A 20,186-nucleotide genomic window follows, 5' to 3' on the forward strand; every position below is an offset into this window, starting at 1 on the left:
TACTTTCAGAAATTACCGTTATAGGAAGTTATTGGCAGTTAGAGTTAGTTATTAGCGGTTATTGGCAGTTAGAGTTAGTTATTAGCGTCTGCACTGGGTTGAATCTTGTATACTGTAAAATTGAATCTTTTATACTGTAAAATTGAATCTTGTATACAGTAAAATTTTCGATTGAATCTTGTATACTGTAAAATTGAATCTTGTATACTGTAAAATTTTCAATTGAATCTTGTATACTGTAAAATTGAATCTTTTATACTGTAAAATTTTCAAATAATACTGTAAATTTTCAATTGAATCTTGTATACTGTAAAATTTCTAAATCTAAAGCATAAAATAATACCATGTATACTGTAAGATAAAATGTAAAAAATGCTACATTTCAGCTTAAACTACAACCTGCAAAGAATCATGTGTACTGTAAAATTTCAAAATATAAACCATAAAATAATACCATGTATACTGTAAAATTTCTAAATCTACATACATCCATGCATCATCTGTTCAACAAAAATATGTTCACCACAAACAAAATCTGTTCACCACACACAAAATCTGTTCACCACAATGTTTGACTCTGCTGATTCTTCAATTCGTACATCTCCCACAATATCGGGTTCAGCATTTAAATCGATTTCTACAACCCTAATTTCTGCAACACTATTCATGCTTGAATTGTCACTTGCCAAATCTTCATTTAGATCAAAAGCCATTGGGGCAAAACTGTAAAAATCAATACTAAAGAATGTTAGACATAAAAAAAAAATATAATGATGTACATCAAAATGTACTCATAACACTGTATTTGTATATCTTATATACTGTAAATTACTTAATATGAAATGTAACATACACATATCATAACAAATAATACAAAGTGCATATCAAAACATTACTTGTATACTGTAAAATTTGTCACCTATACCGTAAACCAAACCCATTTGTAACATAAAATGATATGTATAACATTTAAAAAATAACAATATATATCATGTAAAACTGACTTGCGCCAATCTTATAAAATTCCTAATTCAAAACTGTAACTTATGCAAAAATTACTGAATATTGAGTCAAGTAAATCAGTTTACCAGTTTTAGGTGAGAGAGCTCCTTGCTGACGCAGAGAATAACAGTGAGTTTTTGCTAAAGGGCAACCATATTGCCCCTTGTATCACTCAATTCTTGCACCTGACAAGCATACCCCACCAGATCTTCTGTCAGAGCCCTGATCCTTCCACACGCCTCCACAATCTGATCAGATCTCAATGCAATCTCTCTAACTAAACCCGCTTCAACTACATCGAGGTATTGCGTTAGCCTCTCTTGAAGCGAGAAGTTCTCTTCTGGATCAGGCGAGAAAGGGCCGTCGCAGCCGTTGCGGCCGTCACTGCCGTGCTGCCGTCTCGACCTTCGCGGCCGTTGCTGTCGTCGCGACCGTCACTACTGTCTTGGCCGGGATTATCAATTCAAATCAATAGAAATAATTAAACTTAAATAGATCAGTAAATAACTTGCTCAAATTGTTTTTCACTGTCGTGGATTCAAATTGTATTCAAATCAAAGTTCAATAGAAGAAACAGAAGTTAAATATATCAATAAATAACTTACTTCAATAACTTTTCTTTAGGAGATGATGAAAATTGCTTTTAAAAGTTCAATTGAACCCACGCCTAAGTCTTCCGTCAGTTATTGTACAGAAAAGGAGGTCGTCTCATAAAAGGAAAGAAATCACGAAGGAAAAAAGGAAAGAGCGAAGAGAAATAGAAAATCGACCGTCACCATAAAATTGCAGAGAGATTTAGATCTGATTTGAAAAGAGAAGAGAAAAAAGGAAATAGAAAACGGGGAAGGAAGCTTTTAAAGGTGGGGATCGAATGTGGTCGTTAATCAGTGGGGACCGTTGTTTGTTAATGACAGTTTAAAACTGATCTGATTAAAAGTGTGGACAAACCGTGGACAAAACCTTGTGGACTAAAACCTTTTCTCATACACAAATAACACCTCAATAGCTAAATTATGCGCACGGTATACCCCAAAGAATTTTAAATAAAAATCAGAAAAAGCTTGGCGGAACGTCATATAAAAGAGAACTTCAAATACAGTCCGACCAGATATTATAATATTTTGCATCAGCATACTGTGCCTTACTTTGTGTGATGTTTTCAATTTAGGAAAAAAAAAAAAAAAAAAAAACATTGTTGATGATATGCATCTAGCAAACTAATCTTAAAAAAAATAGAAGAAACTAGCGGTGCCAATGATCAAAAGTAGATTGATATTTGCAAATTTTATCCTCAAAACGCACACATCTCAGAGAACTCCCGAAGCTCAGGTGCGCAGGCAAGTACGACACCATAGCAGCCGGTATCATTGGCATGGTCAACGAGGTGCTTCACCGTGTGTTGGCCGAGGTGAAGCCCACATGCCGTCTTGGCCACCACCACGTCATCAATGTGACCCACCTTGTTGCCACCTCTGATTATTTTTTCTCCATGAAGACATTTCCGATGATACGCTCTGCATTGGGATCCTCAATTACGCATGTCAAGTTACTGTGACATTCAAAACCGGAATTCTGAATTACTGTGTAAATATTCAAAAATCGACGGCCCGTAATATTTTAATAGTCATACTCATACGACTATTCAAAAATGGGTTTTTTTTTCTAATTTGATAATGATTGACATATATATATATAAATAGAGAGAGGTTGACTTGGGTGAGCTATCGCTCACCAAGCGTTTGTACTCCACGCTGTATTTTTATTTTGAAAGTCCAAACGACCGATTCGAACAGTTAGATGTGATCTCCATGTTGAAATGTGCTTGGAGACCAAATTTTACATTTTTTAAAAATTTTTTACTATTTATTAAGTATTTTTAAAGTTTGCTGTTTTGCTGTAAACAGTAAAAAACAGTAAAATTTTCTGGACCATCGGATGAGCAATTTTAAAAAATGCTTAATAAATAGTAAAAAAATTCCAAAAAATATAAAATTTGGTCTCGAAGCACATTTCAATATGGAGAACAAGATGAACGGTTCGGATCGGTTGTTTGAATTTTTAAAATAGCTAAAATGAGTCATGGCTCACCAACGCGAAATGAGCCATGGCTCATTTTAGCCCAACTCATATATATATAGAGTAGGGTTAAAATGCCCCATTGTTTTTTGCCCCAACCATGCCCCATCTCTATATCTTCGTTTACAAAGTTCAAATAGTTGATCCGAGCCGTTCATCTTGTTCTACATATTAAAATGTGCTTAGAGACCAAATTTTATATTTTTTGGAATTTTTTTACTATTTTTTTAGATAGGTACAAAATCACCGTTTTTGGATGGTCCAGATGTAGTGATTTTGTACCTATCTAAAAAAACAGTAAAAAAATTCCAAAAAATATAAAATTTGGTCTCTAAGCACATTTTAATATGTAGAACAAGATGAACGGTTCGGATCGACTATTTGAACTTTGTAAATGAAGATATAGAGATGGGGCATGGTTGGGGCAAAAAACAATGGGGCATTTTAACCCTACTCATATATATATATATATATAGAGAGAGAGAGAGAGAGAGAGAGGTAGGCTAATAAACAATCGATTGTTCCTAGCCTCCCGTGCAACCAAGTCGTTTTTGAATTTTTAAAGTCCAAATGATCAATCCAAACCGTTAGATGTGATCTCCATATTAAAATGTGCTAGGAGACCAAATTTTACATTTTTTGGAAATAAAATTTTTGCAGTGCCAATGACCAAATTTTTGCTGTTTACATTGAAAATTGTTGTTTTGCTGTGAACAGTAAAAAATTCTGGACAATCGGATCAGCGATTTTCAAAATTGCTTAATAAATAGTAAAAAGATTTCCAAAAAATGTAAAATTTGGTCTCCAAGCACATTTCAATATGGAGATTATGTTGAGCGGTTTGGATCGATCATTTGGATTTTCAAAATAAAAATATAGTGCATGGAGCACCAACTCATTTTACTTCATGACTCACCGTAGCCCATCTCATATTACTCTCTCTCTCTCTCTCTCTCTCTCTCTATATATATATATATATATAGAGTAAGGCTTGGGTGCTATGGATAGCATAGAGAGCTACGGTGCTACGGCTCAATATTCGAGTTTTCAAAATTCTAACTGTCGATCCGAACCGTTTATCTTGTTCTCCGTATTAATATGTGTTTAGAGACCAAATTTTACATTTTTTGAAAAAATTTTACTATTTTTTTAGATAGGTAGAAAATCAAATATCTGAATGGTGCAAAAAATTTTAGATCAAGAGATTTTCTACCTAGCTAAAAAAATAGTAAAAAATTTCCAAAAAATATAAAATTTGGTCTCCAAACACATATTAATATGGAGAACAAGATGAACGGTTCGGATCGACCATTAAGATTTTGAAAACTTGAATATTAAGTTGTAGCACTGTAACCCTCTATGCTATCCATAACACCCAAGCCTTACTCTCTCTCTCTCTCTCTCTCTCTCTCTCTCTCTATATATATATATATATATATATCCTATACGAGGAGGGATCAAGTTACAACAAGCATTTTCTACATTTTCAAACTTCAAATCGTCAATCCAAACCGTTAGATGTGATCTCTACAATAAAATGTGCTTGGAGACCAAATTTTATATTTTTTGGAATTTTTTTACTATTTATTAAGATGGGTACAAAATTCAATGGTTTGAATTTGACTAGTTTTTGTACCCATCTTAATAAATAGTAAAAAAATTCCAAAAAATGTAAAATTTGGTCTCCAAGCACATTTTATTGTAGAGATCACATCTAACGATTTGGAGTTTGAAAATGTAAAAAATGCTTGTTGTAACTCAAAAATTGTTGTAACTTGATCTCTCCTCATCCTATATATATATATATGAGATGGGCTACGGTGAGTTGCGAAGTAAAGCGACTATTTTACTTCACGCTCATATATTGTGATTTTAAAGTTCAAAACGTCGATCCGAACCGTTCATCTTGTTCTCCATATTGAAATGTGCTTGGAGACCAAATTTTACATTTTTTGAAATTTTTTTACTATTTATTAAGCAATTTTGAAAGTCGCTGATCTGATGGTCCAGAAAATTTTAATGTCTTTTATTGTTCACAGCAAAACAGTAATTTTCAAAAATGCTTAATAAATAGTAAAAAAATTTCAAAAAATGTAAAATTTGGTCTCCAAGCACATTTCAATATGGATTAAACAGCTAACGGTTCGGATCGGTCGTTTGGACTTTCAAAATGAAAATATGGCATGGAGTAGAAACACATTTTACTTCGCAACTCACCGTAGCCCATCTCTCTCTATATATATATATATGAGGTGGGCTACGGTGAGTTGCGAAGTAAAGCGACTATTTTACTTCACGCTCATATTTTGCGATTTTAAAGTTCAAAACGTCGATCCGAACCGTTCATCTTGTTCTTCATATTGAAATGTGCTTGGAGACCAAATTTTACATTTTTTGGAATTTTTTTACTATTTATTAAGCAATTTTTAAAGTCGCTGATCTGATGGTCCAGAAAATTTTACTGTTTTTTACTGTTCACAGCAAAACAGCAATTTTCAAAAATGCTTAATAAATAGTAAAAAAATTTCAAAAAATGTAAAATTTGGTCTCCAATCACATTTCAATATGGATTAAATATCTAACGGTTCAGATTGTTTGTTTGAACTTTCAAAATAAAAATACGGCGTGAAGTAGAAACGCGTTTTACTTCGCAACTCACCGTAGCCCACCTCATATATATATATATATATATATATATATGAGTTAGGCTGGGGTGCTATGGATAGCATAGAGGCCTCTATGCTACGGCTCAATATTCGAGTTTTCAAAATCCAAACGGTCGATCCGAACCGTTCATCTTATTCTCCATATTAATATCTGCTTGGAGACAAAATTTTACATTTTTCTGAATTTTTTTACTATTTATTAAGTATTTTACAAAATTGTTGATCCAACGGTGGCTGCACAAAACAGTAAAACCGTTGGATTAGCGATTTTCAAAGTGAATTAATAAATAGTAAAAAAATTCAGAAAATTATAAAATTTGGTCTCCAAGCATATATTAATATGGAGAATAAGATGAACGGTTTGGATCGACCGTTTGGATTTTGAAAACTTAAATATTAAGCCGTAGCACGGGAGGCCACTATGCTATCCATAGCACCTCAGCCTAACTCTATATATATATATATATATATATATAGTATGGCTAATTTGCTGCCAGCAGTATTTTAACAAAGTGCTGCCAGACCTTTTAACCATCCGATTTGGTTTAGATTCACGCTTGATGAACTAAGAATAACGGAGCGATGGGTAAAGAATAACTTCCCGTCTACCTCCCGTCTCTCTACACTCTCCCTATCATCTCTATTTTGAATACCCGCTCGACTACCCCTTGCGCAAAATGCGAGAAATCACCGGTGTTGAACCCTTCTCTGCCCGATTTGCTCGACTACCTCCCTCTCCGTCGACGAGTCAGAAGAAATCTATCTGTCGCTCGAGCCGTTGGTTCCTGCTCTCTTCTCGCTGGGGGTTCCCGCTCCACCCAGCTGTCGTTAGCTAGGGTTTGGTCAGGTAGCAAGAATTCCAGAGGATCTTTCCGACTCACCCCTGTCGATCTCGAGCTTGCAGCACCTGACGACATCAGTAATTCGTGAGTCTCTCTCTTTCTCCAATTCTTAGAATTCTTAATGCCCTGGACTATTAGTTACTGAAAAATTCTTATATTGCATAGACTATTAGTTACTGAAAAAAATTCTTGCCCAATTCTTAGAATTATTAATGAAAACTGAGTTGCGATTACCGATTGTTATTGAAAATTATTAAAAAATTCTTGCTTGCTTCTGATTTTTTATTCCAGTACTTAACATTACTCAAATCAAATGCGCATCTAATTAATTAATACCAAATTAATTGTCATTCACTTTTTAATTTCTACCTTTTTAAAAAAAATCAGTGTTTTATCAGGACTTGGTCTCAATGGACGTCAGCTTCCTCCAAATGTCGTTGACCTGTAAGTCCTCATAAAATTCTCCCTTAAATTAACTCTCTCTTCTTTCTTAAAATTAAACATCAACTACAAATGCAGAAATCTTGAGAGGAACCAATTTTACTGGTGGAGCCCCATAATTTCACAGCTGTCTGATCTCAAGTATTTGTAAGAACAATCTTTCTTTTTTTCAGAAACTACGCAAATTAGGCCTGCTCATTTGGAAATTACAAAGAGAATCTTTACATTTTAACTTTCAGAAAGAGCTCTACATTCATAAATTTAGAACTACCTAGTACGGTTAAATATGAAGAAATAGCAACATTAGCTGGTACATAGAGATATCTTTGTTAATCTAATTTGGAAAGATAGATTGTGTTGATCTACTTTGGAAAGTTATCTTTACATCTTGTTGTCAACCAGCACAGACATTGTTTTTCGTTGGAGATCCTTCCATGTTGTCATGCCAGTGACACAATTCATGAATAAATTCTGCTCCTGCCCTTCAAAATAAAATTTGGAAACCTAATAAGTAGTAAATACTCTCCCTTAGAAAAATATTAATTTCATGTAAGATTTTAGTTGCAGTGGGTACAACCCCATGTAAGATTTATAGAGCCGGATGAGGATAAAGCTGTCAGAAACATATTATGGGTAGATGGTCGATCGAGAAGGGCATATCAAGAGTTCGGTGATGTTGTTGTGTTCGATACAACCTACCAAACCAACAAGTATAGTATGCCCATGGGACATTTCATTGGTGTTAACCATCACCGACAATCGATATTCTTCGGTTGTGCCCTAATTAGAGATGAGAAGAAGACAACTTTTTGTTGGTTATTCACCACATGGTTGCAAGCGATGGGTGGTAGGAAGCCAAAATCCATATTCACAGACCAATGGTATTTTTGGTATAGTTATAGAAAGGGTATTTTTGGTATAGTTATAGAAATGGTATTTTTGGTATAGTTATAGAAGGAATATTTCAAGTTAACAAACTTGTTGTTTTGCTAATTGAACTTGATGTTTATGGATTATGGATATGTTTGCTTGATGTAATTTGCAAAGCTTTGAACTTGATGTTTATGTTATTTTAGCTTCATTCGTATTTGTTGTGTTTGTTTCTCATTGATGCACTGTATTTGTTGTGTTTGTTTCTCATTGATAATACTTGTTTGAGAGCATCAAGTTCATGATATAAGCATACTTGGTATAGCCATAGAAATGACAGTTTCAAACAATCCCATAACATTATTTTTCTATGACAAAAGCTATATTATACATGCAGCCATTAACAAAACAAATAAAACTTTTACAATAAAATTCCATACTCAAGACAATCATTGCTAGATACCAAGTAATAGAATCATGCAAATTAACAGACCCAAGTAACACAGGAAGTATGAATTTAAGCAACTAAGTATAGTCAATCAATATAGCAACAAACAATGGATACCTATGTAAGAAATATTTCAAAGGATACTAAAAAGCAATCCTAAATTAAAATAGATTGGGATCCATTGACAATGGATTACTAAAAAAAAGCAATGTAATTCCAATATAAAATTATCACTGTTCATCAAAACACAAAAATTATATTACTTCCCAACCCAGCAAACATAGGTTGAGAGAACAAAAATTACATCCAAAAACTTAATTACAAAGAAATTACAACAATTTGATCTCTAAACAAAAATTAGCAAACCAATGCATCTTCTCCTTTAACACCTCATCCGGATCCTACAACACCAGTAGCTTACCAATACTTGAGCCACATACCACCTTCTGTGATAATTCTTGTGCCAGTACCGCTGATACCATCCAGCTAAGTCTCTTTCTCTCTCTCTCTCTCTCTGCCGCTCTCTCTGTGTGTGTCTATAGTGGAGAAAATAAAATGGTACTTGTCATAAAATTAAGAAGAGAAATTACAATCGCATAAAAGCCAAAAGAGTAAATGGAAATTGAAGAAGGCTACTTTAATTTTCTTTGAAGTGCCTATATATGTACTTACCACTCAGCATTTGCAAGCTACACGAACTGTGAAATTGATCAATTGTTTAAATAGTAACAAAAGCAACACCTAAAGAAATTGTGTACATGTACTGTAAAATTGGTACCAGTGAAAGAAACATCTAAGTTGTGTACCTGTACTATAAAATTGGTACCAGTCAAAGCAACACCTAAAAAAATGGTGGGCCGTTCGCTTTTTACCATACCGGTGCTGGTATTTTTTATGGTAAATATACCTCCTGTGTCATAAAAGTCCACTTTAACTTCTCTAGGATTTGAACAGAATGTGAAGGAAGGCTCTTCTTTTATTTCATCTAGGCTCAGCTGACAACCATCTACAGAAAATAAAAGTTAATATTTTTAAATTCAGAGAAACAAAGAGAAAGAAAGAATTAAAATCCAAAATAAATATCAAGTACAATATAGATATACCAGATTTATAGCCACGGAAATATAGAATTGCTTTTATAAATTATTAGGAAGTCTCAACTATGATTTATAGCCACGGATGAACTAATTATTAAGAGGATTAATTAAAACATATAGTAATTTAGCTGGTACCACTTATTTAGTTTATGATTTGAATTTCAATTTTTAATTATAATTATTTTCCCATGTGGAAAAATGATTGGGAAAAACAGTTTCAAAGCAGTTGAATCCTCACATTTAAATATTTGATAGGGGCATACAACAAAAAAATTGACAGAATCGGTGAGAGAGAAACAGTTCACAAAAATAATATTTAAACTTAAATTTGCAAACTCGAAGTTTGAGCAAGGGAAGGGAGAGAGGGAGGGGAGCAAGCAGTACCTTTCTTCGGCCGACAACGGCTAGGGTTTCCGCTCACATACTCGAATCGTTGAAACGCAGAGTAGTGCGTCGCGGCGGAGACAGAGGGGCTGACATGGAAGAGAACAGTACCTTTCTTCGACTGACAACGGCTAGGGTTTCCACCCACATGCTCAAATTGCTGAAACGCAGCGTGACGCGTCCAGAGATATCACAAACGCGACTGAGAGGGCGGCCGCAGAGGAAAAGTTTGGAGAGGGCTTGGCGGAGGGGGAGAGCGGCTCGAGCAGGAGGGATTCCTTTTTCTTTAAACTAGAGAGAAAGTCGGGATTTCAAAATACGATAGAGAGGAGACGGGACTTTATTTGTTTAATTCGCTGAAGCATTGACGGACTCCGTTAAGTTCTTATTTCCGCAAACTGAAGTAATCATCAAGCGTAAATCTAAAACCAAATCAGACGGTTCACAGATCTGGCAGCAGTTTGCTAAAATGCTGCCGGCAGCAAATTAGCCATACTCTATATATATACAGAGTTAGGCTGGGGTGCTATAGATAGCATAGTGGCCTCCCGTGCTACGGCTCAATATTCAAGTTTTCAAAATCCAAACGGTCGATCCGAACCGTTCATTGTTTAATCCATATTGAAATGTGCTTGGAGACCAAATTTTACATTTTTTGGAATTTTTTTGCTATTTATTAAGATGGCTTGAAATCGCTGTTTTCCAGTGGTGCAGAATTTTAATAAAAACAGCGATTTTGAAACCATCTTAATAAATAGCAAAAAAATTCCAAAAAATGTAAAATTTGGTCTCCAAGCACATTTCAATATAGATTAAACAATGAACGGTTCGGATCGACCGTTTGGATTTTGAAAACTTGAATATTGAGCCGTAGCACGGGAGGCCACTATGCTATCCATAGCACCCCAGCCTAACTCATATATATATATATATATATATATATTTATAGGTACATAATTCTTAAATAGAATAATTAGTATCAAATCCTTATAGTTCCAAATAATAAAATTATAACCTTGGTATACTACTAATCGTACATTAACAATTATTTTTATTTTATTTATATTTTTAAACCTTAATATATGTACTTCTCGTAATCCGTTTATATTTGACGTTTTAAATTCGTTTTTAACTTAATCTGATGATTATGATGGTTTATTAGCTTAGTTAAAAAAAATTATTTAGTGTAAATATTAGTTTAGAAGTTAAATCACGTTTTAAAGTTTCGAAATATAACAGTTGGCACATTTTAAAAACATGTTGATATTTTATTTTCTTTTTAATTTACTGTTCAGTTACTTTTAATTTATTATTTGTTTAGTGATTTGAGTTATATGGTGAAATTAAAAGGGAGCTCTATACTGACAAATGTATCTCAAATTTAATCAATTCTAAATTAACACAAGGCAGATGCGAATAAAACCAATGAGCAATTTGTATTTTATAGTTTGAGTATCTTTTAAATTTTGGTACAAACTTTGTGCATGATTTTGTCAAGCATCAGTTCCTCGACATAATATCGGAGTGTTTCATGGAAAATATTCAAGTCCCGTATTCACACATCCGGAGAGTTAATTAAATTGAAAAACTATGAGATACAAGAAAAATTCCAAAGAAAAGAAAAAAAGGAGGATCTAATTGTCAAATTTTATTCTAGTGGGTACTGATAACTGTTAAAATGCAGGGTACGAAAAAAAAATTCAATTTTGTAAATTGAAGAGCCCCAAATTGTTGTCAGATAGGGAGGAGAAAGGAGATATGAGAGAAAAACCATTTTTTTTCCTTTATTAAGTTTTTCCATAAATAACATTCTCATTTAATAAAACAGGTATTAGAGAGAGAAAGATTTGAAGGGTAAAATAGGTATTTATAGAGAAAATTTTCTCTCTGCTCTCAATATTATAATAGTTGACCTCAAAATAGCACTCTCCTATTTTTATCCTCTGGTTATTTAGTGTGTATTTTTTAGTCCATCAAAAAATCAAATCCTTTTATTATGTTTAAAACTGATTATTTTTTTATGGTGATCCATAGTGATCGAAATTCGCGTTAAAAAAAAAAAAAAATTTTAGGTCCGATCTTGTATTTGTGCACACACGTTTACCGTGAAGAGATCTTTTTCAAATCCTCGTTAGAAATTAATTTACAATAACTTTTGTAAGAGAGAGAGGGGTATATTTTGCATGATTAATCATGCATATATTACTTGTTTCTTAATTTTAATATTTATTGAGTTGTATGGATGGTAATATATATAATTTGTTATGCAGAGAATAAAATTTGTAAAAAATCACTTTTTAACTTTTATAGAAAACAACTTAATAATAAGATGTCTCTATTATTTATATTCAATTTATATGTTTTTGAATTTTATAATAAGATATTAGAAAAAATCAATAATATATATAAAAAAATCATAAGTAAATTGTTTCAATATTTGAATACAAAAATTCTCAAAAGTATATCAAAATTGTATTTTTTTTTTTTTTTGCAATTTTCATAGAAATGAAAGTATTGGGAGTAATATTTTGTCTTGCACCGTGAACCAACCTCTGTTTTGCTTTACGATTCGGTGCACACATGATCGCTATATGATCCGTCGGATCGCATGGCACTCGTCTGCGCTTTTCTTTGTATATTATAACCTACAATGAATCTTGGTTTATTGACAGGTTGGGCCGGGCTGAGAATAAGGTCAGGCTCATCCACTCGGCCCGAGAAATAATGCAAAATTGGAGGAAAGAAGAAAGTGGAGAAAGAATCACTCTCGAAATGTCAAAATCTTTTGAGCCATGTCATTTTCGGCTTGAAATGTCAAAATCTGAAACATATATTGCATAAAACAGATAAAGGGTTTAGTTTGAACATAAAAATGAAGATGTAACCTTTCAACTTTAAATATTTGAAAAATCTTCTAGTCGGATATGAGCAAAACTAAAGTGTGATGTGCTCACCAAGAGAGGTTGGTGAGCATACCTCCAAAAAGCTATCAGATTGAATTTGAATGACTAATCCAAACTGTTGAAATCCATGTACTTCGTGAGTGATGCATGTACATGTAAATTTTTTAAAGTTTCGAATTCATTTAGCACATAATCAAGCAGTCAAAATAATGAACCTTTTATAAGTTAATTTACAAGTTGTTTTACACATTCAATTTTTATCATTTCTTTAACCACTTGACTTTGTAGTAAATAAACTCAAAACTTTTAAAATTTTGCATGTACATGTATCACTCATGAAATACATGGATTTTAACGGTTTGGATTCAGAGTTTGAAATCAATCCGATATACTTTTGAAGTTGTGCTCACCAAATTATCTTAGTGAGCACATCACACCCTAACTTTGCTCTTAAACTTACAACTTTACACATAAAAAATATTTTCTTAGCAATTAGAGTAAAAATTGGATTTCAAAGAGGATCTATCTTCAGAAGTACCTTTTCAAATCTGTACTTTATATCGAATAACAACGATATAGTTAATTGTGATTTTGAAAATTAAGTAAACCTTTATTTTGGATAACTATGTTGTTCGAGAACATGGTGCTTCAATTTGATGGAATAATTTGTCATCCAACAACATACAAGATATTTTGCAGCAGTAAAACCTCTTAATTTTCATATCTGAAGTGCAAATTTTTTATCCCATTCAATGCGAAAAAATCTCAGCATTCTTTACTATAAAATGTAATTCGAAGAATCTGAAGAGAACGGTTGAGGTCTCTCGGAGATTTCGGATAACCGACGGTACCGTAAAAGAGAGTCTATTAGAATTAGTGGATTCGGAACGATCTTTTAACCTGGCACGAATCTTAAAGGATACCTCTACATCTTCAACATGTACCGGATTGAGTTAGGCTCGGCTGAAGTAAATCTGGAATGTAAAGTTGTAAACCCCACTTTACAATACGTGAGAGGATACTTGTTCGATACCAGAGCTCATCAGCATTTTGAGATGAAAATAGAGTTAGGCTAATATGACACTAGTGTTATATCAAACTAAATAACACCACATCTTAAACTCTTAGATCTGCTTTAAGATTCGTACAAAATGAAGTGCTTGAACAGTAAAAGCGAATAGTACGAATCTTAAAGCAGATCTAAGGGTTTAAGATGTGGTGTTATTTAGTTTGATATAACACTAGTGTCATATTAGCCTAACTCATGAAAATAATGTATATATTGGTTTTAATTTTACTGAACTTTTATATCATATTAAAATTTCATTTATCGGGTTAATCAAAATCTAAAATGTACTGAACAAAACAAAATATAAATCCCCTGCGTTTCAAGATGGGTCTTATAAGTATTAATTGTTTTGTCTATCATAATAATAAGAAGAGATTTCTCGTACTATTGAAAGAGAAAATATTCATAGTTTATAAGCATTAAGCAGACAGGCTAATAAGGTGTGTTCTTAATAGCTGCCAAGCTTTTGGACCAAGAGAACAGAGGAATCTGATGCCCTCATCAAAAGCCGATACGAAAAATATTTAATCAACAGTGCGGATCTATTAATCAAACACTAGACCCATTAATCAGAAGGCTGGGAAGAACGGGAGATCAAAGCCATATTAGATTTGCAAAAGAAAATGAAAAAAACAAAAAGGAAAATGAAAAAAAATGACATGAGATGAGATGTAATAATAATTGATTTATTACTTCTGGCCAAGATAGATTCACATGGTTCTTGTCCATTGGATTCAAGATTTGTTGTTAGCTCTCAACTAAGCCACAAAAATTAACACAAGTTTGGGCTCAGATTGTTTCTCAAGAAAAGATAGCCGCTAGCCAAGGATTCTGAATTGACCAGTTCCTTCTCAAAAGTTTTTAGAGGGGCATAAAAGAAGCAGAAATAAGATCAAAATGCTCATGACAGCACTACTTCATGCAGAGGCATAATTAGAGGTACTTGCGCGAGCGAGGTGTTAGTAACTTGTTGCTCTTGGTACGCGTGGCCGTACCGGGGTCTTCGAAGGACTAACCCTGATTAAATATCATGAACCATAATCAGAAAGAAGTGATGAAACCATGATTTTCTCTGAAGCAAAAGAATCTCAGGAGTATAATTATTGGCTTCAAAACAAAAGGTTATAATGTGTAGCCAAAAAATAGAACTGAGCACTGTTTTACATTTGTTCAAATAATACAGAACTGCCGCTTTCTCTTGCATTTATGTAGAGAGAAAAATAGCAATATAGGAATAGTTTGAGCATATTTGATGAAAAGGGGATGCAAGGATGCAAAAGCCAAAAGATATTTCAAGTTTTTCAAGAGTTAACCTAATAATTAAGTTTTAAATGACATGAAGATAAATTCCTATTTTGCAAGATTAAATTTTGCTTGAGGTTTTCCTGATATTTTCAAGTTCTTTGATAATATAGACTCTGGTAGATTTATCAGGGTGAAATAAAAAAAATGAAAAAAAGGCAAAACAAAGGAATTAACCTGATAGGAAGGGAGCCCAAAACCATTCCACTGCAATTCAGGGCAGCTATTGCACTTTCCGCCTTAGCAAGAATAAAATTAACTTGTTACACTCTGATAAGAACAGTTCCTAAGAAAATATTTTTTTCACCTAGAACACTCGGTTAACTAAATAAATAGATGGAAGGGATTTTGAAAACCATATTTATTTGACAGTCTTGGCAACTAACAAAACAGTTGTACAAAAAAAAAAAAAAAAAAAAAAAAGTAAAATTGTACTGTTCTAAAGTAAAATTGGACAGCAATCAAGTATCAAACAAAACAAAACCATCAGAGTTTCTCAAAATTCTTGATGGATGACAACACACAACCTATCAAAACTACAGAGATGCTAAGAGTAAGTTTACTTCATTTTAGCAATCCTTTGGTCGGTTGTCATGATTGTCAAATAACTTTGCTATCATTATAACATAATCCCATAAATAAAATATTGCCAATGCTACCAAATAGAAATTACCTGAACAAACTCAACAAAAGAAATGCGAGTGTTGTGCACATTATCACCTAAAAGCCTCAATCGAGATACCTGTTGATCAGTTACTCAATCTCTAAGTTCATTTAAGAAGAATGACACCGTAGAAATTATAATAGAATATGAAAATTATAGAGGAAAATATAAAAAAAAAATGCTGAACTGACCTCACCACAAAGCTGTTCAAAGAAAACCTTTACATCTGTTTGTGTAACCTTCACACCAAAAGATGTAAATCTTAAATAATATCGTAGTGTGGCTCTAAATAAGGATAATATAGATTGGTAAGATGCTCGTACCTTCTTATCTATGTTTGTACAATACACTGTCCTCACCACCATCTCCTTCTCGTCCTCTGTCTGTATATATTTAATGTTTTTTAAAACCACAATAAATGCCAACTAATTAACTTTTTAATAGGATACCATATTGGCTTTCAGTACATGCTAGTGAATACCAGACACCTGTATACCGGCCTCTGTGATATGTGGACTGGTGTAAGGATCGGCTTGACCTTCTCTGGGAGCTTTTTTGGTGCTTAGTTGCATAATTGAGGGGATTAAGCTCAAGATCAATTGAGGTTACATAGAGACCAACTTGGGTTATTCAACATATAGACCGTACTGCACTATTGAAAGGTTAGTTAATTTGGTATTAGTTTAATGTATAAACTTCAATTGTGCTGACTGAGCTGCTTGTATTGTGATACATGATGACAAGAAAACTCATCATTTTCCCTTTCTGTTTCTTGTTTTACTCGTTATTTAATATTTTATTTATTTTCCGAACTAACCCTCGGGAGAAACTTGGGATTGACGGGCAGTATCGCAGTCTTGGAAGGCAGAACTCTGACAGGATAGAAACCAAGAACAGTCCCACCAAGATTCAATGCTGCTCTTGCACCATCTATTAGGAAAAATAACAAAAAAATGTTGCAAAGTAGAACAAGCAAAAGGACACAAGGAGAATAGCGCCTTGTCATACAGGTCAAGTCAGGTAGCATAATACCAATTTGACAAGGATACCCAATTGTTCATTTCTTCAGTTTTACTGTTCATTCAAGCGATTGGTTTTAGGTGAATCTGTGAAATGATGGTTAATCAAGGCTTAGTTAGGGTTCAAATTGGATGTCAGCACCTGCCTAGTGTAGCAATGTACCAAATCAGTACTAATGATCAAATTGCGGCGTGGCAACCAACTTGCAATGATCTTTTGAGTATTCACGTCACTTTTTTTTTTCAGAAGGTCAGGGGGCAAAATGCCCACTAATAAATTGCAAGTTGTTGTGAGCATCTCTGGTTTTTTCTTCTTTTTTTGAGGGTGGGTGCCTGGTTGTGATACTGGTAAAAACAATTTGGAAAACAAGCTGGTATATGATAACAGTCAGTGTCAGTAAAAACAGGCTGGAATGCAAAAAACCTGGCCAATACCTTCATCAGAAAATTCAATAAATGCAAAGCGAAGGACAGAATGGGGATCGCCACATATCCGGCAATCTACAACCTTATAACGGTAAAAAAAAAAGGAATTTGTTATAAATTAGAGATGTTCGGCAGAATAATATGACAGCTCTATAAGGTGCACAATCTAGAATTAAAAATACTCTTCAGATAGTAGTCGAAATGAATAAGCAATTGGTCAATTGCACATGTCATTTAATAAGAAGCCAACTTCATAAAAGTAATTAAGAACTAAGATAGCAAGTGAATTTGCATATTCTTATACAAGATACAACAACTCATTGTAGCAATTTTTGGCAACTAACCAGGTCAAGTTGCATTTTCCAATAAACTTGAATGAGTCATCTTTAGTGAGAAAAATGAATCTTCTTTTTTTCAATGTTTTAATTTACTTGTCCGCTTAACACAACTATCATGATAGTAGAATTTTAGTTCAGTTAATTGCTAATCAGAATCTATAAGAATGTGTGTAAAATTAGAAAAAATAAAGAAGCATTCGTAACTTACTTGTCCACAGTTAGAAAATAATTCAGCAAGCTTCTCCTCAGTCACCTAACAAAAACACCAACTAAATTAATAACAAATTTACAATGAAAAGTTTTTGCAATAGATGGCCGATATTTTACAGTATGTTCAAATAACTCCAAAAGGAAACTTCTGTTACCAAATTCAACGCTATTCAATGCAATCCCAACTAACATCCAACTGTTAGAATTTTTTCTCGCTGATGTTTGAGCTGAACCGAAATCAAGCGTAGGAGATTCATATAAAGTAGTTATGAAAAGAATATTTCTTCAAGTTAACATGAACACATTGGGCCACTAATTATTCGTCGTTGAACTACGTCTTGGTTCCAAAGTTCGAGTGTTTTTTGTAAATAACAAAAAACGGGTAACGTTACTTGCAAATAAAGAAATGAAGGGTGTTATTTACAAGTATGGCATAATATGCCTAGATTGAAGTCATTAAACCTGAATACAAGTATAGGTTTAATTTATTTCAAAATCTCACATGCTGATCAATATCCGAGACATAAACAGTTCGTCGAATGCTATCTTCTCTGTCCGCTTTTCTGGTTCTCTCATTCATGCGGCGCCTCTGGCTAAAACCAACTCTCCTCTGAATAACAAGAAAATGTATCCAAATCAGGAAATTACCACATCTAATAAAATCTGTGTCCAAATTGTACAAAAAAAGGAACAATTTTACCTATTTTTCCAGTAATGGAAAAGTATAAAACTGAAAAATCAGTTGCTATTTTGTGGTCCATTCTATATGCTACAGTTCTAAAGGTATATGCTTGTGTATTTCTAGAAGGAAAAAACTATGTATAAAAAATTAAAGGAAAAATTATCAAAGGAAACAGCTCACTGTTCTTAAATAGTCAGATATTGCCAACAATTCATAAGATTTGCATTTGATCCAAATAAAATCGTTAAAAATATATGCAAAAAAATATACTAATTAAATCTCCTAACAACAAAATTTACAAATGAAACGTAAATAAAGAAATCAAATTACCCTAGGAAAGGGCTGGCCATTGCTCGATCCATCACTACTGGAATCCTTGTTATAATTCCCAGTAGTGATAATCTGATAAAATCCACCGAAATAATCAGGAGAAGCGATGAAAATTGGAGCATCGGCTGAGAGCTGGCCGCTGGACCACTGTTCCCAGGCATAGTCGCTGACAGGAGGGACCACCGACAGACTGTACTTTGGAGAAGGTACGAATTCCTTGGCCGATGGATTGAGCTTGGAAAGCAAATCCACCAACTCCTTCACATCCCTCTGATCCGCCACAGCTGCCATTTATTCTTTGTTTGTTGTTATCTAAATGGTGTGTGGTTTTGGAATTTGCAAAAGGAAGTGATCGGATGGGGTAGAGTCGTAGAGAGAAACAGAGAGAGAGAGGTGAAGAACCGAAAAACGAAGGTTTGTGATGGTATCGGTTGGCCAAGTTCCGATTTTGATGGCGTTAATGAAGAGAGAGAGAGAGAAAGAGAAAGAGAGGAGGTGGGTTGGGGGGTTTTGATTCCTTTGCTTATTGTGGGTTTTAATGGCGTTAAGAGGGAAGGAGGTTGTTAATAGGAGTGGAAAGAATGGGGGAGAGAAGAAAAGAGATGGGTTAGTGAAGACTGACGCTACCTCTCCATTCATTTTCAGATCTTCTGTGCCTCCCGGAGTGCTTCAATTTGTGTTGCCTACTACAACATTATTTTTATTGTTGTTTGTTTGTATATTGACAAACAAATAGTTCGGGTTTGGTTCGACAGGGTCAAAAGTTTGTTATTCGAGTATAATTTGATAATTATTCGGTACAAAAAGAAAGAAAGAAAAACCCAAAAAATTGGCTTTTTTCGCTTTTTTCTAGTGAATAATTCGTGATTTGCGTTTTATTCCTGAATAAATTTTTTTTTTTGCATTTTATTCGAAGTTATGTTTAAAAAGATCAAAAAAAATATATAAAACACAAATTATTCGCGAATTATATATGTATATTGTTACTATGGTTGTTTGTTTGAACACTAATACTCTTTGATTAGTAAAAGGTTGCATATTGTTGTAACATTTTTGTTGTTACAAAAAAATAAGTTATTTATTTTTAAGGTTATTTTTGTCGTTATAAAATATACGTTATCGGATAACAACTAGTATATCTTATTTTACGTAATGTATATCTTTTTAACAAGATATACGTTATCGGATAATAACTAGAATATCTTATTTCACGTGTATATCTTTTGAGTATTGCTAATATGATAAGCTTTTAATTAATATGTTTTCTTACTAAATAATAATCACTAACGTGTTAATAATTCGATCTCTAGTTTGTTCACTAATAATAATTAATGTGTCACGTTATTTGTAAATATCAATCACGTCATCTTGATAATGTCAATTGTGATACGATTAAGTGTCAACTATTTACAAATTT

General features: G+C 33.4%; 1 protein-coding gene and 2 long non-coding RNA genes across 3 annotated transcripts; all 3 read right to left on the reverse strand.

The window, feature by feature from the left end:
- Positions 1–405: 405 nt before the first annotated feature.
- On the reverse strand, positions 406–2,526 carry LOC144559843 (uncharacterized). The gene is made up of 3 exons (XR_013513271.1): positions 1,608–2,526; positions 1,089–1,446; positions 406–723 (listed from the first exon to the last, which is right to left on the reverse strand). It is a non-coding gene; the product is annotated as an uncharacterized LOC144559843 (long non-coding RNA).
- A 6,007-nt stretch (positions 2,527–8,533) lies between these two features.
- On the reverse strand, positions 8,534–10,207 carry LOC144559669 (uncharacterized). The gene is made up of 2 exons (XR_013513200.1): positions 9,827–10,207; positions 8,534–9,351 (listed from the first exon to the last, which is right to left on the reverse strand). It is a non-coding gene; the product is annotated as an uncharacterized LOC144559669 (long non-coding RNA).
- A 4,256-nt stretch (positions 10,208–14,463) lies between these two features.
- LOC144559236 (polyadenylate-binding protein-interacting protein 11-like) lies at positions 14,464–19,357 on the reverse strand. Its single transcript, XM_078308237.1, has 10 exons — positions 18,770–19,357; positions 18,260–18,367; positions 17,756–17,800; positions 17,219–17,291; positions 16,582–16,694; positions 16,088–16,147; positions 15,956–16,003; positions 15,774–15,842; positions 15,278–15,339; positions 14,464–14,815 (listed from the first exon to the last, which is right to left on the reverse strand). Exons 1-10 carry the CDS (start codon positions 19,058–19,060, stop codon positions 14,758–14,760), a joined length of 927 nt encoding a protein of 308 aa, XP_078164363.1. The 5' UTR covers positions 19,061–19,357; the 3' UTR covers positions 14,464–14,757.
- Positions 19,358–20,186: the final 829 nt, after the last annotated feature.

Source organism: Carex rostrata, chromosome 9, assembly GCF_964058835.1.
Source record: "Carex rostrata chromosome 9, lpCarRost1.2, whole genome shotgun sequence".
NCBI classification, from domain to species: domain Eukaryota; kingdom Viridiplantae; phylum Streptophyta; class Magnoliopsida; order Poales; family Cyperaceae; genus Carex; species Carex rostrata.

Bases quoted from the DNA above. Each gene is read 5' to 3' on its own strand.
- LOC144559236 (XM_078308237.1), bottom strand. From the start codon at position 19,060: ATGGCAGCTGTGGCGGATCAGAGGGATGTGAAGGAGTTGGTGGATTTG. The intron at 16,695-17,218 runs GTATTGGCCAGG...TTTTCCTAATAG, and splicing joins TATTGAATTTTCTGATGAAG to ATGGTGCAAGAGCAGCATTG. The intron at 15,843-15,955 runs GTCAGTTCAGCA...ACTGATCAACAG, and splicing joins TTGAACAGCTTTGTGGTGAG to GTATCTCGATTGAGGCTTTT.